This window comes from Protomyctophum parallelum, assembly GCF_964188405.1.
Source record: "Protomyctophum parallelum genome assembly, chromosome: 7".
NCBI lineage: Eukaryota > Metazoa > Chordata > Actinopteri > Myctophiformes > Myctophidae > Protomyctophum > Protomyctophum parallelum.
This window is the reverse complement of record NC_139705.1, coordinates 32829287-32852744: the sequence shown is the minus strand read 5'-3', so window position 1 is coordinate 32852744 and position 23458 is coordinate 32829287. Positions and strand designations below refer to the sequence as shown.

General features: G+C 41.7%; 2 protein-coding genes across 2 annotated transcripts; one reads left to right on the top strand and one right to left on the bottom strand.

The window, feature by feature from the left end:
- Nucleotides 1–735: 735 nt before the first annotated feature.
- szrd1 (SUZ RNA binding domain containing 1) lies at nt 736–6090 on the bottom strand. Its single transcript, XM_083768377.1, has 4 exons — nt 5717–6090; nt 3537–3586; nt 3146–3415; nt 736–3007 (listed from the first exon to the last, which is right to left on the bottom strand). The coding sequence occupies exons 1-4, from the start codon at nt 5765–5767 to the stop codon at nt 2896–2898; spliced, it is 483 nt and encodes a 160-aa protein (XP_083624503.1). The 5' UTR covers nt 5768–6090; the 3' UTR covers nt 736–2895.
- A 10468-nt stretch (nt 6091–16558) lies between these two features.
- On the top strand, nt 16559–22334 carry tmem82 (transmembrane protein 82; the record flags this gene model as incomplete). The annotated part of the gene is made up of 6 exons (XM_083768382.1): nt 16559–16643; nt 16831–16903; nt 17601–17796; nt 17946–18360; nt 18884–19080; nt 20319–22334. The coding sequence occupies 6 exons, from the start codon at nt 16559–16561 to the stop codon at nt 20388–20390; spliced, it is 1038 nt and encodes a 345-aa protein (XP_083624508.1). The 3' UTR covers nt 20391–22334.
- Between the last annotated feature and the right edge of the window lie 1124 nt (nt 22335–23458).

Genomic DNA, 23458 nt, shown 5'->3' with positions numbered 1-23458 from the left:
TTCCTTCATGCTTGAGTGTCCAAGTTGCTCCTTTACACCTGACAGGGGGGAGTTTCCCTGGTTGGACATAGCTCTGAGTCTGATCCATAGCCTTCCTGATTATTCCAACCAGTTCCTTTCCCCTCCATCAGGCGCCCCGGCTGGCCAGGGGGAGGCAGTTTAGAGACCAGGATTAATGCATGTTTTTTGTGAGGGTACCTACCCTAGGGGACACGGGGAGAACATGCAAACTCCACACAGAAAGGCCCTTTCGCCAACCCCGCCTTCGGGTATGGGCACTGATGACGCGGAGGAGGAAACACGCTGCCAGCACCCACAGCGCCCCGAGCGGGAATCGAACCCAGGACCTTCTAGCTGTGAGGCGACAGCACTACCAACTGTACCACTGTGCCCAAATAATATTTAAAAGGCAGCAAGTTGCCCTCAATCCAGTCAATGAAAATGTATTCAAATATATATACACACACACACACACACACACACACACTATTCTTACAATGCAATAATACAATTCTGTATTGTGTGAGGTCATTGATAATTGTATCAATGACTGCAACAGAACTTTTGATGCAACAGAACTTTTTTTTCTCCTCCACAGGCAGGTTATTTACCCCTTGGCCTTGGCAAATGACATCCTGAATCTGTGATCAGTGTTGCTTCATTATGTGCTGCCTACATGATTTAAGGCCGTTTTGTGTGTTAAGAAAACAAACTCAACTATCTCAGACTTAACACTGACATCATAGGATTGCATTTACTCTGGGATTACTTTAGGTCTGCAGTTGCCCAGAGCCCATTTGGAGCAACATTCTTGAATTAACATAAGCAATGAGCCTTTTAAGTTCAACACATAAAATACTTTTGTTTGTTTTTTTACAAATTGTTTATTAAATCAGTATTTACAGGCAGTTTGTGTTCTCTCTCTCTCTGAGCTCAACCCTGTTTGTTTCCCAGCCTTCCAGATACATTTTCAGAAAGGTTAACGGTATTACTCATAAATTCCCTTAGATAGTAGTTTGTCTTCACTCACTTACATAATGGACCTGACCATGTTGTTCAGTAAGCAAACAGCAAGAAACCGATAAGGGAGGCACAAGCTGAGTTCAACCACTACAAGACAGTTTTCCGTCTGAGAAAAACAAACTCCTGCAATAATGTGCAGCACTGAACATGGCTACAATGAGATCTCCCCCCCCCCTGGCCATGACATCAGAGGGTGGTGAAGATTTATGAACAGAACACCTATAGGACAGTAATAAGACAGCCCAGGAAGTCGCTCAAAAAAAAAGCTTCATTGCTACACCATATAGTTTGATTCTACACATTCCATGTTGGTGCCAGAGCATAAAGTAAGAAAACAGCCACTTTTCTCAACAATCACAAGTCCGTCACTGTTCCTTAGGTGTCCCCCTAGCAGACAAGATACTACCTGACAGACAGACCTGGCTTTCATTGGTTCCTTTCATTCCAAAATATGCACTCATTGGACAGGGACATATATTTCAGTGACATTTCACCGCACACTCTACGAGCAATATATTTCTAAAGTAGGTGCCAACCTTAAATACGGACATTTGCCTGGTGTTGCCATGTTGTCGTCATCACTATCAGAAGAGAAGAGGGAAAAAAAATACAATCTCAGTTCATTTCATTCATTCAGCCTCTTTCACTTGCACCTGAGTTCATACGTACATCAGTGAAAGACAAATGAAGAAACAAGCACACAGCTGACAGTACATCAGTGAAAGACAAATGAAGAAACAAGCACACAGCTGACAGTAGATATGATGAGGGGTTTAACACACCACCTCGACAAACTGACGAGTGAATTACCTGATAGACACACAGCGATTTAAAAATGGGCTTTTAGTTCATTCAGGTTAAAATACTGCACTGACATCGCTACCGTCTTATACAAAAAGGGCAGAAAGGCTGCTTAGAAATGGGCTGATATGCACAATGCCCTCTTCATTTGTCTTTGTAAATTTCAATCGTCATTTTACTTTATTTTAAATAGAAACGAGGACCGTCTGAGGAAGATGCCAGAATAAGGGGGGGGGGGGGGGGGGGGGGGGAGACAAAACGTAAACAGAACATGTCAAATATTCAACTTCCACACACACCACCCACAATATTAAAACAAATGGCAATGTACATATTTCATTATTCAAGAGCAAGAAAAATAAAAAAAATAAACCCCAAAACATGACAAAGACATTAAAAATAGTTGGGGGGGCGGTAGATCAGGGGAGGTGAATTTGAGAGATTTCAGGTATTATTGCTGGAGAGGTACACGTGCGCCAGCCCATCTCATTTTGCTATGGCCCCAGTCACAACTCCTCTCTCTTTTCTTTATCCATCCTTCACTCAACACAGCTGTATGTCTTTGCCATACAGCAGTGTCCGTAGCCGACGTCCAAAGGAGGCTTCAGCTCCATGGGCTTCCCGCCACGGACCAGCCTCAGGACCGACCACAAAGGACCGAGCAGAAGGAGGAGGAGAAGAAGAATCCCTGGGCTTGGTGGGTGTAGGTGTGTGGGGACTGGGGACGGGGGCAGTCTCTTAAAGGGATCATCACAGTGTGTCCAGAAGGTGTCCTTTTTAAATCACAGTGTCAAACAGAGTGGAGTGGGGAGACAAGAGAGAACACTTTCCTTTTTCACTTCCGGCACAAGTTATTTCCTTCCACTTCAAATTCCACAATTACAAGTGGGAAGTGGTGGTGGGGTTGTAGCTGTATTCATAACCCGTCCGACAGCGTGGAAAATGAAAGGAAAGTTGTTTTAAAGCAATGCTGCATTTGCTAGGAGGCAGGGAGGGTAATATTCATATTCCACTCTCCTCCTGTTGGTCTCTCTCTTTCCCCCCCCCATGGCTAGGTGGCTCTTGGCCCACTTATCTGTGCTGGCGGAAGCCTTGGGTGCCGTCTGGGCCTGCTGGCTGGCGGACAGCGTGATTGTTTGATCGAGTCTCCTCTGAAGGCAGGGCCGAGTTATTGCGCCCTGGTCTGATGGAGAAACACAATCAACATCAGGCGGTTCAGCAGAATGTGGAACATGCAAAGTTTTAAACCCTAGGCGATCCAAGTCAAAAGGTACATGCATGACAGCTAAGCTGCACAGACGAAAAGTGAATATTATATTACCTTTCTGTGGTGGGCTTATCCTGAGGCGACTCTTCGGGGCTGGCACTGCCCAATATTCTCTTTCTGGCCTCTGCGTACTCTGCCTCACGCTGGGCCAGAGACTTGACCTGTTGGGTAGGCCTGTTCTGAGAAATAGGCGACCCCAGTGTCCCGTTGCTGGAGGGGCGCTTCAGGATTCGGATCTGGGGTGGCGGCGCTGCCGGCAGAGACTCATCCTGGATCACTATGGCTGTCTTCAACGGTGAGCGTGAAGAATTGTTACTGGACACTCTGGAAACAAAAAGGGACAGTCAGACATTTTAAACATTATAGGTGGACAGCTACCATACAAATCTTAGACTGAACCAGGAGAATTAGGGGGCCATTTAGTTTTTTGCTTTGCAGTCCTTACTTTTCTTTCTGGCTGATCCTTAGCTTCTCCTCCAATCTTCTTTCCATTTCCTGTAATAAAAAGAAATGTCCAAAGACATTATGCTGTGATGAGACATTCAAATTGAATTTGGAAACATTTAACAAGTAGGTAGTAAGTCAGAGAGGCCAACAGACGGGAGGCTAGTTTCAGTTTCAAGCTATTTATAAGTGTCTTCTGTGGGGCACTTGCCAAGTCATGTTTTTCTTCTCCCCTGCCATGTGCCCACAAAATGATCCTAGATTTTAGACAAAATGGGTCCACATTTTGCCCAAAGGAAGTAAACTTCTGACATGGGGAGTAAGGTTCTCTAATGCTGTGTGTGTGTGTGTGTGTGTGTGTGTGTGTGTGTGTGTGCGCGCGTGCGCAGGGAGTCCCCCTGGGGGTCCATGGCATGCAGGGACCCCCAGGGGGACTCCTTTATGAGTTATCATGGGTCTGTAACTCAAGAGTCCACAAATGTAAGGGTTGAGAATCACTGGTTTAAGTCCTTATTATACACTCAAAGTTAGTATAGTTGCCATCAGTTTAGCCACTGCCAAGCTCATGGCCTAACTACTACCTGGTACCTGTTGACAACATGCTACGGCTATGCTGTCAACTGTCAGGGAACCCGCTAAAGAAAGAGACCAAGGATTTCAAAATGACGTCACAAACAATCAGGGAAGTGTGCAGTAAGTTGCTGCCTGGACTTTTTAAAGGCATGACCATTTTAATAGCGATCGCAAGATCCACAAGTTCACAACACATGACCAAACCAAATGGACCCTTATGGGACTGTAACTCTGAGTGTGGACAAATGGAACCAAATGTTCCAGAGTTAAACCAACATTGATTTTACATTATAAATTGGGGGTCTCGGAGATTGAAATGACATTAAATGGGTGTCCGTCCGTAGACTAATGCATGTCAAACTGGGGGAACTAGAAATTAAACGGGTTGAGAATCCCTGCTAGAGCAGTAAAAAATCTTCTCTTATGGTATAGAGCACCGAAGTCTGACGTCACTTTCAGTAGAGGGCGTCAGTCCCCAGGTTCATGTATTTGTTTAGTTGCATTGAAATCACCATAGGAGGAGTTTTAGATTGATTCATATAAGAACTGTGTTTGAAAAATAAACATGTCATCCCGGCCGCTTCACTCACATGGATATGAAGAATCAACTGACTGAGAGAAAACGCTAATGTTACTGCTGCTGAATTAGTTAGATTTTCGCTAGAAGCAGACTGTATCATATATGAGTGACTGACTGTTGCAAACGATACAGAGACACCTCCCTGACAATAACGCCGAGACAGCTTGTTTATTTTTGGACCACAACGCTTATAGTAGACGATATTAAGATCACCCCATGTTATTCTCCATAGAGAAACTACTTCCGTGAACCAGGGGAATCGTCGGGATGAGCGAGTTACGTCAGGACTTCGGTGCTCTATGGGGGTCCCTGGCATTATCTCGTCAAATGGTGAGTCTGCGGGCTAATTAGTGGGCTAATTAGTGTCAATTTGGGAGTCCTTGACATGGAAAAAGTTTGGGAACCACTGAGCTATAAATAAAGGAATGCGGCGTGTTGAGACTAGAGACCATCAGCTATTTTCGTCACGCTACACCGAACTACGAAGAGTCTCTTTTCTGGTGGGGACGCCTCGTTGTGACATCGCTGCCGTATCCGTCGGCACCTTTACCGTAGGTATAACACGCAGACACACAACTACCAAGTTAGTTTAGCTCAAACCGCTAACTATTAGCGGCTAACGTTAGCAACGCCTTCCTTCATGCCGGCGGCCCGGGACGGTCACGAAAGAACCCCCCCCCCCCCCCCCCCCCCCTCCCAAAAAAACAAACCGACATATCAATGAGGTCTCCTTTTTTGACAAGTACAAGTACTTTAAACTATGTATTAGTTGGTGTCTTCTTGGGCCAGAAACGACAGATTTCGTTCGTTAGCCACGTTAGCTCAACATGAAGTTGTGTTGTGGCTAACAACATGCTAACACGGCTGGCCTGTTAAGAGTCGTGACATGAAGGGAGGAGGGACGGACGGGGCGGTTGATGACTTGTTCCCAGCGGATCGTTGGCTCTTCGTAAAAGCCCAGGTAGAGCCACATGATTCCTGGATACGTACAACCGTAACGACAACGAGAAGCTTTGTGGTTCTCTTACCCCGCTGTCCGCGGCTTCCTCCCAACTTTCGGCGACCTCCTCCTCATCCATGTTTCATTCTGTTCCTTCCAGCCAGGCCGACACGCTGCTGCTGCTGCTGTCGGGACGGAGGCGCTCCGGCGTCACGTCTGATGATGATGATGGTCCGCCCCGTTCACGCACACACACACACACACACACACACACACAGCGAAATCCTCAGTGTTATTAAAGCTGCAATCCGTAGGTTTCACTTTCACGTCATGGTTCCAAAAGGAATTCCCTGAGTCACCACTTGGCCCGGCTGGAGGGACGCGCCGGGCGGGCCATAGGACTCGGGAGGTGTGTTGGGATTGTGCTCATTGTGGCAATGGGGCTTGGGGACTGGCACTGCCATAATGAGCTGTAGCCTGTACTACTTATCCATTTACCGTAAATAAGTTTTGTATGGCTGCTTTACTTCATTTTTGGTACTTTTTGACTCATGGTCATGGAGACAAATTGAGAAATTAATCTACAGTGTAGTATTGCTGTAATTAAATGTTTAAAATGTTTTTTTTGTGGGGTTTTTTAGGCCCATTATTATCTTTATTCCCATTACACAGACAAAGAGTAATTACATGTATGCAACTTAGATACATTGTAAGAAAACAGGGGCATAGAGTATACCGGCTATTTTCAGCAAGTGTAAAATCAGTCATTACGACAGCATCAAGGCCCGCCACAATACATTTTAGTCGACTAAATCAACTAGATTTAGTCGACTAAAATCTTATGACATTTAGTCGACTAAAACATTCCAGGTGACTAAAATGAGACTATGACTAAAATCAAAATTTGCTGCCAAAAACAACACTGCATGAGTGGGATGGTCACAGTGAAGAGATCCAATTACTGCAGCCCATAGGCGCACTGCCGGGCACACACTGGGAAAGAGTACTCTAGTAGTCTACAGCAGTGGTTCCCAAACGTTTTACCTATACCCAGAAATTAGAGTCGGCGTTTGCCTGGGACCCAAACTAGTGAAAATATCAGATCTACAAGCTCACAACACACACAACGCAGTGAGCTTGTTTTCGTAGATCAGTTAAGATGCAGTTCCCAAGTCCCGACCCACGGTCTGGGACACAGTACAGGCTAATTCTCTAGTCTAGAGAGCACCTGGTCAGTGACTTTTGTCACTGCCCTGCAGGGTATACTGAACCAACATGCCAACTGCTTGTACATGTTGAAAAAACATGTAACTACAGCATGTTACAGCTGCCTTGACTTGATAAAAGTAACACAGCTGTCCAGTCTTTCTTCATTTCCTGTCATGTGTGGCATGCTGGGACCACACAGCTGGAACAGATGGAGCCTCCTCGGTGTCACTATGATGACTCACGGTCACCTTCATGAGTTCATGTCCAGCTCATTCCTAGCACATTCTGGGAGGCACCCTGTAAGGAGAGCCCTTCATTCTGAAGTCAATGTTTGTGCTATTCAATCCAATTGTCTGATTTTAGTCCTCCAACTACGAAGAAAATTATATATTTTTGAATTGTTTAATGTAAAACGAATCGGTTAACGATTAGTTTTACAAGGGCTTATCAAAAAGTACTACCGGTATTCCACAATCTCCGAATGCTATATAGAGTCTGGAACTACACCTCAGAGTAAGGAAGCTGCCATTTCCGCTCACGAAAATATATTTTAATTTATCTTCAGAGCTTATTTTTTTATTTTCTTTCCTGCTAAACTACAAGCTATATGCTTAGATGATTTCTATTTGTATTAGGATAAATATGTGCGACTGTAAAGACGAAACGGAAGTGGGGAGGAGGCTCCACTTCCGCTTTATATTTTACTCATGATAGAGCTTCCGTTGCAGTCTAGACTGTATGACAGACACATTTGGAAATTGCGAGAGGCAACAGTCTGGCAACACGAGACTACCTTCAAGCTAATCTCCCAGATTAGATGACAGACAGTTGTCTCAACATTCCTGACACTATCGGAAACAATGCTGGAAGCCTTCAACTGGTATGCCTCCAAGTTCTGCTTTCACATAATTATGGATGGTTGGAATGTCATCTTTCTGCTTCATCCTTCATTGAGTTTTTTGGGAACCACCTATCATTCTTGAATAGAAACAGTGTCCACATGTCTCTATAAAATGTCTCTTTGGCCAACAGGTCCACTGCCTTCACAGCACCACCTGTGATAGATTAAGTCTCAGCAGTTTTTCATCAGCCTTCATATCTTCCAGAGAATCAAGAGTCAAGAGGGGTTTATTTGTCGCTCACTCAATTCAATTCAAATGAGCTTTATTGGCATGAGAAAACATATGTTTACATTGCCAAAGCAAGTGTCACGATATACTAAAAACAGTTGAAAATGGGGAAAGTATATACAGTTGGAGGGGGTACAGCATTTTGTAAACGGCTATTTCACATTGCATCGTTATATACGTGTTATACAGGGTATAAAGCTTTTTTGAAACAAATCGCAGCAATCTTTTGTGCAGTCACTTTGGGACAAATGGCAGCATTTTTTCTCAGGACTATTTAAATAGTATACAGACAAACTCAGATTTAACATCTGTTTAAAGATAGCAGCTCTGTTTACTTGTGCACTCATACAAGCAAAAACACCCATGTGAAGTGAGGGGCACTAATATTTTAAAGTCCAATGTTTAGTAGGTGATGTAATGGTGATGTAAAACAAACGGTGATAAAACAAACATAAAATGGCAATGGCAATTTATTACAAACATTAAACCTGTATATAGGAGGGGCTAATGCCCCTCAACAACATGTTGGTGTGGCATGTTCCACAAGAGACATTTGTGCTCCCGACCAGATCACACGGCAATTTAGTAACACAGACCAGGCTTTCTTCTGGGGTGGAAAGCCTGGTTACACGAGGTTAACCTTCATATACGTATGCCAAAAATGTCAGAACCATGCAGATACACTGTTGATTAATTGGGTTTTTGGAAAATGAAGAATCATTTTGACTTTTAGAAGCCTTGTACACATGTACTGTATCTGAGTAACTTTCATTCATTGCAGATTCACTATATGTTACGGGACATGAATGCAGTATTTGCATACATAGGCTGTTAAAAACAAAACCAGTCACAAAATATGTATGTATACTGGCAACATTAAAAGTCCATATTCTTGGCTGCCACATGACGTCACGTTTAGTGCCCTAAACAAACATTTAATTCACACTTTGTCTGAGGACGGATTAATTCACAATAATGAATGACTATTTGAGGCTTAGCTGACACTTTCACATCCTTCACTTGGAATGGTTGACACGCCCACCCACACAGTATATACAGTATGCCCCTGCTCACATTTTGTATCTCGGGCAACCAAAAAAAGAACATTGTTTTAATTGTTAATACTCCACTACATCTCAGAGCCAAAATTTGTACTTTTACTCCACTACAATATTTGAAAACTGTAGTTTTCTAGTAGTTACTAGCAGAGGCGGAAGGTTCCTATAACGACAGTGAGTTTAGCCACGCCCCCCCAAAAAATATTATGTAATAGGCCCGCCGATCCCCATCTGAAAATATGTTGTTCCAGGGACCTCCCAGAGGCAAAGATTTGAGTTAAAAACGTTCTGAAAGAATTTGCACTACATTTTCACGTTTTTTCAAAAGCTAAAGTATAACATAATGCTTAAAACACCAAAAGGGGTTCCCGTAATCACCAACAATATTGTATCAAAACAGATAAGGATAGGTAGGGGGGCCCAGGCCATAGCGTAACGGTCTGGGCACCGGACTGGTGATCCAGTCGCGGTGTGCCGCGGGTTCGACTCCCGAACCCGACACGGCCTTTACCGCATGTCATCCCCCCATCTCTCTCCCGTTTCCTGTCAGCCTACTATCTGTCCCTTCAAAAATCAATAAAAGGCGTAAGCCGCAAAAAAAATATCTTAAAAAAAAGAAAAAGGATAGGTAGGGGCTGCAGACAAGGATGTCCCTTATCCCCCCTTTTGTTTTTAATCGCAATAGAGCCTTTTGCTATAGCAGTGAGGGGAAGTACAAGAATGACAGGTATAAAATATATGAAATATCATCAAATTGCGTTATATGCTGATGACGTGATTATTTTTCTAAAAAATCTGGAACAGTCGATACCAGAGCTTATGGAGCTTATTAAGCAATTTCGCAGTATATCCGGATATAAAGTTAACAATTCAAAATCTTCTATAATGCTCCTTAACCCAAAAGAGAGGGCTAATCCGCCGAATTACGCAAGTCACTTTAGAACGGTAGACAAATTTACCTATCTAGGTATCCAGATTGTCCCTAAACTAGAAGATGTGGTAAATCAGAATTATAGCCCAATTATAGAGTCTATTACGGAAGCGCTGGACAGATGGTCAAACCTTCCAATTTCTCTTATAGGTAGAATAAATATCCTCAAAATGAACACACTCCCTAAACTGTTGTATTTGTTTCAGAATATCCCCTTGCCGCCTCCTGACGGCTTTTTTATAATTTTATTTGGAATAACCGACGCCCCAGGCTCCGTTTATCTTTGTTATATTTACCTTACGATAGAGGAGGGCTAAAATGCCCTAATATGTTATGGTACTATTGGGCAGCTCAGTTGAGAACTATAATGTTCTATTACACAGAGAAGGGATCCCCCACATGAACAACATCCCCCAACATTGAATCATACTCTTTGAAGCTCCCACTGCCCGAATATCTTTACTCTAATTCGAGTAAAAAAACTGATAAAATATACAGCTAATCCTATTGTTAAAAACATGATTAAAGTTTGGCAGGATGTCAGACTTTATCTTTTGGATATCCAACCCAGTTTTCGATTCAGCCCAATTTGGGGAAATGAATATTTCACCCCAGGAAGGGCGGATGGGGGCTTCAAGATATGGGCCAAGCAAGGGATTAAACAATGGAAGGATGTTTTTGACAAAAGGGGGAATCTACTCTCTTTTGATGAACTAGCTGCTAAATACAATTTACCCCGTACACACTTCTTCAAGTATTTACAACTCAGAAGCTTTATAGGGGTTAAACAGGTGAATTCTCTGACACTCCCTCCCCTGTCAATAATAGAAAAAGAGCTTATCAGAAACCCCTTTAATAGGGGCATCATTTCTGATTTATACTCTATGTTAGTAGAATTCTCTCCTGAATCCTCTGAATCCAAATATAATGCATGGAATGCTGATCTACAAGAGGAATTGACATTGGAAGAGTGGAGCTCAGCCTGTATGGATGCTCAATCCCAGACGGGTAACACTCAGTTAAAACTGTTGCAATATAATTGGCTGATGAGGGTCTATATCACTCCAGAGAAATTCAATAAATTTAGTGCAGATATTCCAGATACTTGTATCAGATGTGGTAAAGATAAAGGTACACTTTTCCATTGTCTGTGGACTGTGGACATGTCCAAGAGTGAAAGAATTCTGGGAAGAAGTGAGGAGGGAGATTCAGAAGATATTTTCGATAGATATTGAGCTTGACCCAAAACTGTTTCTATTAGGTCTTTACCCACCTGGCCATAAGATTCAGAGTAGCGAACAAAGATTTCTGGATTTATGTTTACTACAAGCCAAAAGGGCTATAGCCTTATCGTGGAAAAAGATAGGCAAACCCAGTATTATTGGTTTTAGTGTCTTCCTCTGGAAAGAATCACTTATACTTTGAAGAATAAACAGAAGATGTTTGATAAGGTATGGGGAAGGTTTATCCAATATATTACGGTTAATGATTTATCTTATTTAATGGTGGAAACTGAAATTGTCTAATTGTATTCTCTGCAGCTGTTTGGTCTTGTGGCCATAAGAAGACTCTGTTGTTGTTACCATTTTAAGTGCCCTTATTTTATTATACTGTACTTATATATGTATGTACTGTATGTTATTGTTTTGTTTTTTGTTTGTTTTTCATTTTAAGTAATTGTATTGTATTGTCTGTATTATGTATTGTTTTGTTGTATTGTCTGTTTGTCAAAAAAAAGAAAATTCAATAAATATATTGTTAAAAAAGAAAAAAGGCGGGTTCCCGTCGTAAATGGGTTAACCAGTAAGACGTAAGGACGAGAAGCGAGATCGCGAGCACGCATCAGCCTCGTTGACGGCAGACTGCTGGGCGAGCACTGGTGCTTTGGGGGGGGGGTCAGATCAACATGGAATCAATTCTGTACTGGCCATATAAGGAGCATGTCTTGAGTGTACAGGGGTTGATGAGGTCAGATCAACATATGGAATGACAGAACAAGTCAGCTCCATATGGAGATCAGAGTGGTAGCGGGGACATTCTCTTGAGTGTACAGGGTTTGATGTTTAATTTCCGGGCCTGTTGAGAACTCTAGTTTTCCCCGGCTGCCGGGTGCGGCGGCTGCACTAATAACTTTGGGGCAGGCCCGTCTAGAGTTTGAATGGACAGGTAGGCTATGGCTATCAGTCAAAAGGGAGACGTCGAAGATATATGGAGATCTATGGGTTTGAGTTTGAGGTCAGATGTGGAGTTGCTGGCTAATACTAATGACATCGGGATCTTAGCTTATATGGGCTTAATTGCAACAGCAGATCGCATTATTTATTTATTTATTATTAGCAAATATTTATAACAGTCATGACGTATACAATACATTACAATACAGAACAAGACAAACACAAACAACAGTTATTAATACAACAATACAACACAGCATTTACTATGACATCAGATGTAGTGATGTCACGAGACCTGGACACCATATGGGGGCTTTCCCATGTATGGGGATTTTGAGTGATACACTGACTGACTGACGGGAATTGCACGTTTTCATAGTAAATGTGACTTGCTGTCTCAACAATGTACACTAGTATAGATTATAGAACAAAGGTCCTATGCTGTTGGGCTCCAGGTCTTTGACTTGTGTATTCTCATTTCTCAATGAGAGCCATGATTTTTTCCACCCTAAAACATGATCATCAGGTCTTATTGTTATATAAGATAAAATGTGTTTTTTATGTGTTCACGGCACGCCCACCAGTTCATTAAGTATGCCTGGTTTGCCTGGTGGGTGGTGATCCTGAGCTGAAGCCACACCCACAGCTGTTGTTGTATCATAAAGGGGGAGGAGTTAGGGAAGGGGCTGATAGTGTGATGTCACTATATTACTGTTTTTTGCATTGGCACGTTTGACTGTCAAGGTTTCAGCCTCCAGGAAGAAACCCTAAATACAAAGGGAAGACATCATTGTACATAACAACCACACCAAGGAGTCTAAAGTACTGTCACCTCTTAAGCACATGAAAAATAGGAAAAAGTACAAAAATCACGGCACTCCATCGTTAAAGGACCACTTGGTCCTCACGAATGTTCATGATAAAATGACAAAATAATATCCTAAACTGTGGGCAGGAACGCAGCCAGGGTGCCGAGTCGCCGACCCGGTTCCGGCGAGCCGCCCCGTGTCCAAAATGGTTGAGAAATTACATTTACCATGTGGCGGTCCCCAGGGGGTCCCTGTACTGTACTGTACTGTACTGTACTGCAGGGGTTCTCAACGTTTTTTGCCTGGGGACCCCCGGAAATGCTTTGACCATGTCTCGCAACCCCCACCCCACCCCCAATACATATTGACCGCTACAATAACCTTAATAATAGAGAAAATACAACATACTGAAACCAGATATAATCATTAAGGAAAGCTTATGTATGCACATGTGTACTATGTAAACTCTCAATATCCATTTTCCAGCCAAAAAAAACATCTGTGGACCCCCCAAAATAATTTCGGGAACCCCTGAGGGGTCGCGACCCACAGGTTGAGAACCCCTGCTGTACTAGTGTACTGTAATGTCACTGTACTGTAACACCCCAAATCATCATATATACAGTTAATATGTGGTCCACGTGATATGAATATGAACAGCAATTGAACATGGATAAAAGCAGATACGACCTGTTATATCACAAATCTATTATCCGCTCCATATCAGACCGTTGGTCGGGGGGCCCTTGAAGGTGGCCAGAGGTGTCGTCTGTCCTGGAGAGCTCTGACGTGTCTTTACTTTTTCAGACACTTTGGGTGCACACTCTTATAAGTAATGGTAACTTCTTTAAAGGTCTACTTTATATCTCATGATCGTGTGTGTGTGTGTGTGTGTGTGTGTGTGTGTGTGTGTGTGTGTGTGTGTGTGTGTGTGTGTGTGTGTGTGTGTGTGTGTGTGTGTGTGTGTGTGTGTGTGTGTGTGTGTGTGTGTGTGTGCGTGCGTGCGTGCGTGCGTGCGTGCGTGCGTGCGTGCGTGCGTGCGTGCGTGCGTGGCCAGGGACACACGTGGTTGCACCACTCAAAAATGTGAACGTAGCCTACGATCAGAACCACCTCCCTATACCTTGATCCAGTAGTTCGATCCCTGTACGAGTTGGTCCCTGTACGACTTGGCTTGGAAAACGGTGTACTTCTTCCCAGTTTTCCACTGTACGTCCGACTTCATCTGAACATACAAATATTGATTGATTGAAGTATTTATTAACAGTTTGCAGAATTACAGTAGGCCTACATTTCAAGCACAACTCAATACAAAAACTGTTAACTGTGAGTGGACTACCCAATAAAGCACTACACTTGTTTAAGAGGGTCAACCTTGTAAACGATTAAACAATACACAATACGGTATATACACTTGGTCAAAAAGTTGTTTTGTAGCCTATAGCCTCATTTGGTTAATCATGTCATTATAACAATTAAACGTTCTGTTATTATATAAGCCTATAGGCCTACTCACAACATCACACATTTTCTGACAAGCTTCATCAGCAGTCTCCGTACGACCGAGGCCTCCGGTGCAGTCTGAGTCTTCTTCGTAGCATGCAGGTCTTCGTAGCCAGCCTCCATGCAGGTCAGCTCCAACAAGAATGTATAAGGTAATTAAGGAGAGAGTAATAATGACACTTCCATAGACTCCCATTTTAATGTTGAGTTAGGGAGGTGTTACCGGAGGGAGGTGACGTTAATTTCACGAGACTGTGTTGCGTCCACACGGGAAGATGAGTCTAAAAGTCTACCATGCAGCCCATAGCCTACTCTAAAGTGGCAGCCACGAACTCGAAAGAAAATTGGAAGAAATTGCCATTCGCCGCACTGACTCAGAAGGCTCTGCACTGACTGAGCAACTTCCAAGAAATGTCATGAATAAAAGAGAAAATCCAAAATAATCACAGACTTCCCAGATTACGTTTATTTTAATGTAGGCCTACTGCATAGTGCATATAAAATAAAATACAAATGTCTAGCCTTATGCCTTTATTAGCATAATAATTAATGATAACGCTAACACATTGATCAATAAAAAAAGTTCAAATAAAAAAAGTCACAAAGTGGACTAATTTGAAAGGTAAAGATTGTGACAACATTTCGACCATTGACATAATGTATGATAGCTAATATAAAGCTAAACCAAATACTAGAAACGGCATGATTCATATTTCGAACCCCGCACTTAATCTCAAAAGTTAATTTATAGACCACTCAATGGCCTTAATCCTCTAAAACCAACTCTCTCCTCATTTCCTTCTTCTTTGTCTCCATGTATGGTGAAAGGGTTGCAGACTTGCAGCAGAGGACCTCATCTGATCTGAGGGGTCATGACTCATGTGTGAGATATATACACAGTTACACTGGTCGCCAGTGGTCGGACAGTGCATGCCAGAGTTATGCCCAGGACGGACGGACGGACAGACAGATTTAGAGTTTGTGCAGTGGGCTTCATGGGTTCTTTGTATGACTATGTAAAAGGTTGATGGAAGGAAAGGTTGAATGATTTATAATGGCTTATGAAAATTCCAAAACCATCTATGATCTAGAGCAGTGGTTCCCAAACTGGGGTCCGGGGACCCCCAGGGGTCCTTGAGGGAGTTCCAGGGGGTCCCCAGCTAAATGATAGTGTGGATTCTGTGGAACCAAATGGACCATTATGGGTCTGTAACTCTGAGAGTGTACATTCTCAGAGTTAAATTAACATTGATTTTACAATATAAATGTGGGTGCCAGAGATAGAAATGCCATTAAATGGGGGTCTGTAGACTAATATGCATGTAAAACTGGGGGTCCTTGAAATTAAACGGGTTTAGAATCACTGCTAGAGACATAAAGATCTTCTCTTATGGCGGTCCGTGGCATATCTTTTCAAATGGGGGTCCGCACTCCACAGGCTAATTAGTGTCATTTTGGGGGTCCTTGACATGAAAAAGTTTGGAAACCACTGATCTACAGAGTAGGCTAAACTCTTATATAATGCACTGTATGTGTACGGTATATATACACAACATTGATGGTGTTCAAAATAAATAAATAGTGAAACTTCAAACTGCTAAAGGAAAAACAAATGCATGTCTTAGTCACAGTGCAATCAAGTATTAAATGTACTGGCTCTCATGTCACTATATTACTGGTATCGTTTAACTACAGTAACTGTAATATATATTCAAAATATATATTATAAGGAATGAAAGTGTTTATCAAAAGACATCTTTCATAATCTATTGTAGATCATAGACTGCTACATTTAATGTCTTCCTTGCCTTTAGACTAGAGTATATATTATGGAGCGATATAGTCTTACCATAATAATTAGTCAGACTGCAGAGGGCCTCGGTTCAAACCGAAACTATCAGATGACCTTTGGAACGAGCCAAGCCTGATCTGACAAGGCAAAGAGCAATGTCAGTGCCACGGAAATATCCAAAGAGACGATAAATATTTATCAGATCTGGAATAATCAGTGATTTGCACTTGATTGCGCAGTGGAATTAATTGTACTATGATGCTTTTCTCTAAATCCTAATCTTTTGTGCTGTAAAAAAAGAAAAGAAAGAAGAAGTTCAAGATAATGTTATCCATGCTGACCTCGTTGCTTCCTAATGTGCCATTATGGCAGATTCTGGATGCGAATCCACTGGATAGTTTACTTCAAGGTGAGCTCCTTACTTAATTTCCATTTATCTAGCTTGGATAGGGCTTTGACAGTGATTGCATTTTACAATATCTAGATGACCACTTAGCTTCAGTGTGACTATTTCTATCCTATTAGAGAGAGATAAATGTGTTGTTGGTGATGACAAATGATGGCTAATCTACGTATCTAATATCTGACCTATACAGGGCTGATCGGTGCATGTGGGATCTCTGTGCTATGTAACCTGATGAGAGTGCATGTATTCTTAGAGGCTGAGACGTGAGTTACAAGAAAAGTAATTTGATACGTGTGATGAAGATAAATAAAAGATACATTTGAATGTCTGTGTTCAATATACCTGGTAAAATTTCAAAATAATGTTTTTATTTCATTTAATTTAATTTCCTTTTTATTTCACACATGTTAGTAGTGTATCAAATACAGTACAAATCATAATAGATAACAATTATTTTATAATGCCTATATCCGAAAAGTAGCAGGAAGAGGAATATATTCTTAAAAATACCTGCCCCCATTTCACTAACATAAGTTAGTATAAGCCTACTTTAATGATTGGCACATACAAATCTAAAAAAAACATAAAACTAAAACAAAAACAAAACAAGCAAGTAGTTGTGACAGCAATGACACGTGCAAGAAATGTTAGCTCTAGCGTATGTAATCCTAATCTATCCTATTCGTCGTCTTCATATTGCCTAAATATTATATTTTTGTGATTTATTTTAAATTGGCAAATATTTGTACAACCCTTTAAGTTGTCACCCAGAGAATTCTTTGAGTGGTCCGTGCAAACTTATGTTTAAAGTCAAATTTCCTCCTACTATCCCCACTTTCTGAATTGGGTTTGAATAACTAGTAAATTAACTGGCAATGTTTAGTTTCTTGCCCTAAACTGATTCTGACCTTTACTTTCATATATGTTCCTCTTTTTTCTCCCCCCAACCGATCACTGTAGTGATGAAAGTGATGGTGGAGACGAATCAGGCCAGAAGACACCCAGACATCAGAGCCGAGCTAAAAGTGGGTTGGGTGGAACACTCCATTTCTTCTTTTTGATGGGGCTGCTGGCTGTGGTTGGATCCCGAGTGGCCTCCCTGGTGGTTCTAGAGTTTTCTCTTCGAGCTATTTCTGCCTGGCTCACAACTAGACCAGTAAGAGACTAACCGTGTGATCCACATATCGATGCAAAGCAAATAAGCAGTTACAGGCAATCATTCAATCTACTGTTTAATATACCAAAACATTATGGCCTTCTTTTGTTTTGCCTCTCTCCTTGCCTCTCCAGCCTCCAAGATCCCAGGAGTCAAAGAGGTTTCTGCAGCACCTGCTAATTCAGTGCCAGTTCTCCTTGGGTTGTGCCCTAAGCTGTAGTCTAAACTTCCTCCACGAGGGGGCACCCCAACGCTTGCCATGCCTGCTCCTGGCTGCAGCACTCAGCTGGTTCCTTGCCAGACAGGCTGCACGTCTCCTGCGCCATGTCGTAGCCCTGTACAAACTGCACAGCTCCCAGCGATACTGCTGCGTGTGCATCGGCCTCCTCTCCTCGGGGGACTCCTTGCTACCCGTGCTGCGCAGGGCACTGGTATTTACCTTTGCCGTGGCTGTGATAGCGGCCATATCGATCATCAATAAACACTTCCTGTCTGCAACAGAGGCCCTCAGGTTCTGGACACCACTGACTATATGCTACACACTGCTGGTGATCTACATGCAGGGTGAGATGAGATCCATACAGACAGACAGGCCTAAATTAGGCTGTGTAGGACATTGGTAGTTTAGAGTTTAGCCAGATTATTATTGACTCATTATGACTCTGATGTAGGCCTATTCTATATCGCTGACCCATAAGGCAGTATCCCAGTTAATAATCCCATGGCCCTTGAGAAAAATCAATGTGATTATGAACCCCAACTAAAAAGTGTCCCTTTATTGATTATTCAGGTATTTACCTCTGGTGGCAGTCAGTGAGTCTCATATAAATGCACCATTTATACCATTTACCATAACTGATAACCTCCATCATTTCAAATTGTGATAAATATAGGATGTTAAATTGAAAATGTCTACTTTCAACCTCAATAAAAAAGGCAGAAAAAGCAAAAATGAAAATGAAAAGAAAATGTGGTGTAGCAGCTGTCTATCTCTTTAATAGTTCACTACATTTTTAACAAATGATCTCAGGCTACTGCATGAAAGCCATAATAACCACTGCAATTTGGTTGTCGTCGTGGGTTACAGAGGACCAGCAGCGTCACCCCAGCGGTCAGACCGTTGTGATTGTGAACACAGTGGTGGTGCGTCTCGGGGGCCTGTTGGTCCTGATGCTGACGGTGGGCCGCTGGGCCGACGTGCTCCACATCCTCATCTGCTTCCTGGGCGAGGCCGGCTGTCTCCTCCCCACCATGGACCTGCTAGATGTTGCGTCCTCCTCACGGGTCAGTGAACAGGGCAGTGGTTGAGATGAAAAATGTTTGTCGACATATCTTTTTTCCACTGACGAAAACTAAATGGAAACTAAATGAAAACTAAGCTATGATGACTAAAACTAAGACTAAATATATTGACGATTTCGCCAACAAATAAAAACTATAGACTAAAATGTTAGGAAGGGACTAGTGGACAAGAGATCCAGTATAAGTCATTTTTCAATTGGTTGCATGCTGAAAAGAGCCGATCTACAAGCTCACAACGCGAGCTTGTAGATCGGCTCTTTCCAGAGGCAGCATCAAGGCCTGCCAAAATACATTTTAGTCGACTAAATCAACTGTAGATTAAGTCGACTAAAGTCTTATGATATTTAGTTGACTAAAATACACTAACACTAAAACATTCCAAGTGACTAAAAGTATTCAAGAGACTATGACTAAAACTGAAATCAAAACTTTCTGCCAAAAACAACACTGTCAGTGAGTCTGCCTGCAGAGACATCATACTGTATGTGATACAGTGGTTCCCAGACACTGGGTCGGGAGTCGGGACTTTGTGTGGTTCGCGGACACATTTTTATGGGTCTCTTTATTTTTTGTTTGCTACATTTTATTTTAAATTATTATTAGTTCAAAACATTTTCAAAAATACATTCCCAAAAAAGCAAAGAAAATCATGAATTAAAAACCTAAATTCTTCAGTAATTTCATAAAGAAATCGAAGAATAATTCGAAGATATTACATAAATTAAAAAACAAAATGTTTAAGATGTATAATGAGAAAAGCTGATTTACAAGCTCACAGCATGCTGGAGCGAAGTGACGTGGTTGACAGTTAACCTCGTTCCCAGGCTTTTCTCATCTCACAACCAGAAAAGCCTGGAAAATAACTACAGCTGGAAGTGTCTATTGACTTCTGTTGAACGCACTTCCACCATGAAGCTGACTTTTTGACCATCATTCACCTGGGAATGTAAACAGATCTATACAGCACCAACTTCCTTGGGTGGTACTTCCTGACTGTTAAGTCTGCGTAGACACTTTTCCTATAATGTTCCCAACATAGTTGACAGGTGCCTGGAGCTCATAAGGACAATATATTCCCAGGCCATTTCCTCTGGGTGGTGTGGTTTGCTCTCCTGTGCAGGAGTCTAGAATTTGAATCCGGGTTAGAATTATGTTCTTAACTTCTTCCCAACAGTCAACAATCTCATTTTAATGTAATTTCTTGTGTGTGCAAACTGTAGGATGAAGAGGAAGACCATAAAGAATACCTCAGAAGAGAGGGACAACGGAAAGAACCAATGCAGGGACACTGACGTTAACTATCCCGGAAAAGAATAATGAACATTGATTCTTTCTCAATAGAATCCTTCAAATTTGTCCCAAACCTTTGTAAAGTAGCCTATACTGTAACATGATGTAATACACTGAAGGTATTGAACCCTAACATTTGGCATTGCTTTGTGGTATTAAAGCTTGAATTCCAAAACTGATTAATTCAAGACATTTCCAAATAGTGGGCTACATAATACCTCATGATAATAAAAATATCAGTCAATACTTCGTAATTACTGTGTAATTGTGCATGCCTCATGATCTGTGGATTATTATTTATGTTTTTTAAACATCAACCATATACTATTGTAGCCTATGAGCTATCACAGTTGAAACTCTTGAGAACAGCAAGAACATAGAATACAGTGCCAAAGATGAGGGATTTATGGAGCCAATTTGCATATATGATCAAACCGTTGTCATATAGAAAGCACAGTACAGTTCAGTTTTAAAACCTAGATTAAGAATAGCGTATTAAGCACCAACTTGCATGCCCTCAGCCCTGTGTCTAAACCTGAGAATGCAGTGCAATCTCTGCAAAGACTAATCACATGCTGTTATAGGTGTTGAACAACAAACATGATTTAACTATAACAATAAACTAAAATGCTTCATTTTAAACGACTGTGTAAGTGTAACGATTTATATTCAAACCTCCGTTTGGAAACCAAACATCTCCCATCCATGCAGTCAACCCTGCTATTATGCTATGACTAAAATGAAAGTATAATACAAGCTATTTGGTAACTTCAATTCATGCTAGCTTTGTACATCTGGATTTTGTTCAGAATTCAGATTATAGGTTAGATGTCCTATTTGTAAATCAAGGTCATGCATTTCAGGCTTATTTTTTTTTACCGCACTAAACAAATAGATGGTCAGCAGAAGCAGAACTAAAATTGAATAATGACTGCACAGTGTTATAACATGACCACACCACAGCCAACAATGGCTCACCTATTTCATTACTGGTATTTTTTTACTAGGCCTATCATCACACGCAGGTGTAAGCATTAACTCTATGCAAGTAGCCTTTACTGATGATCTTTACATTCATCAAATGAACAAAGGCTCGTCCATTCCCACACCAATGGCCTATTAGTTACAGTATGTTATTGTGGTGGGCGTTGGGCCCTCACAGAAATTTCGACAGCTTCAAAAGAAAGGCAAAATGGCTGACGACAATGTTAATGGTGTGTATATAAAGTCACACAAAATGGCGTTACACAAAGAAATGGCTACTTTAACTATAGCTTGTATGCATTATTGTACCCCACATTCAAAGATCAATGTCAAACACCACTTTGCAGCCTTTGCTTTTACTTAATTAGACTAGCCTATAATTCAAGAAAATAAAAGGGCGAAACAAAAACCGCCATTTGTGAGACTTTTGTTATAGCATATTCGATCGTCTTCATAATAAGTGACAGCCTTACTTGCACAAAATTTTACATTGCTCTAAATTATATCCCCGACCACCCCAAATTGAATCCACATTTGACGCTGGTATGGTGCCCATTATAGGGTGTATCTTTATTGAAAGCTGTGAAGTGACAGGATGTTGATGTATATTCCACGGGGATTCTTATAATTCCGTCATTATTCCACGTGAAAAAGGCTTGTGGAATAACATAAAGAGGGTTTATAATAAACCTGCGTGGCGGTCCGCTTTTTCCAAGATACGGTAATCCAGGATTCGGATCGCTTGAGAGATGGAATTTTGTTTCGTTATTCCACCACAAAATGTCATGGCCTTGACTGTAGTGAGCAAAATTGTACTATCCAGTGGTTTATTGAATATTTTTTTATTTAATTGGATAGTTCCCATAAATGAAGATGAATTCGATGGAGAGACGGGTGGTTTGGTTGTTTCCAGGAGGAGAGGAGCGCCCGACTGCCTTGAAGTTCGCCATTGAAATGGCAGTTTCTCCACATTCTTTACCAAGCCTATTTCCAGATGAGAGGCGGTCCGCTGCGCGTGCGCTTTCTGCGAATTTAGCCTTCGTTGTGCGCCGGTGTCGCGCGCAAAAAATAGCCGACCTACAAGCCCACAACTCATCAGATCTGCTACGATTTGTGGGCTTGTGTATCGGCACGCGACACCGCTGCACGCCAGATTATAGCCTATTTATGTATTTGATCTCTTTTTTTTGGTCGCTTTTCCTTTTTACCGCAGTGTTACGCATGCGTGGGTCTATTTTAGAAAGAATGAAATGTTCCTTCCCTGACCAACGAGGCTATATGTAGGCTATTGTGTTTGCTTCTGTTTATTTTGCTCTCAGATTATTTGAGTTACACCCGCACGGGAAGAAAAAAATATACTTAGTTAGGCTATACACTTTGATTGTTAGAATTTTGGACTCGACGAGTCTGATTTATTATGTTAGACTAACTATTTATTTATAGGCGTCTTTACCGAGGCCACCCTAAAAAAAAGAAAAGGAGAAAAAAAAGTACCAGGACTATAGACCAAGTAGGCTACTAGGCTATCTGAGAAATCTACACTCAAAGTTCTATTAAACGGCAACCCATTTTAAGAGGCATTTATTGGTGTAGCTTTTGTGTTGTCAGGCTCAGTCAGATTCCCTTTGCTCAGTGACAGACGCACAGAGACAGTTTCCCCAGACATACACAGATCCCCATCCTACTGTATAGATTCCTTATTTCTCAGCAGTGGTCATTATTCCCACGCTTTGTAGATAATGATTTATTTTAACACAATTGCCTATTCATATAAAATCCTGCATTATTATAGGCGAAATGTCACTTGGTTCAAGACTAGGGGATGTAGTCACTATAGTCAGGCAAGTCAGCCTATATACCAAGACATGATCTCTTTCCTTAAGGCCAAATCGAAGATGGTGATCTATTATTTTATATCCAAACAAAGTAACCACAAATTATATAACCTATGTCTATCACTTTGCATAAAAGGCTATGGCAGGAAGCTTATGCAAATCAGAATATGGAGCAGTTCTACGGCCGACTCAGGACAATTAAGATAATGCTATACTGATGATCATGGCATTGACTTTGTGCACACAAAGTA

Coding starts and splice junctions, on each gene's coding strand:
- szrd1 (XM_083768377.1), bottom strand. CDS start 5,767: ATGGATGAGGAGGAGGTCGCCGAAAGTTGGGAGGAAGCCGCGGACAGC. Junction 3,587..5,716: donor AGGAAGCCGCGGACAGCGGG/GTAAGAGAACCA, acceptor TTTTTATTACAG/GAAATGGAAAGAAGATTGGA. Junction 3,416..3,536: donor AGGATCAGCCAGAAAGAAAA/GTAAGGACTGCA, acceptor TTTTGTTTCCAG/AGTGTCCAGTAACAATTCTT.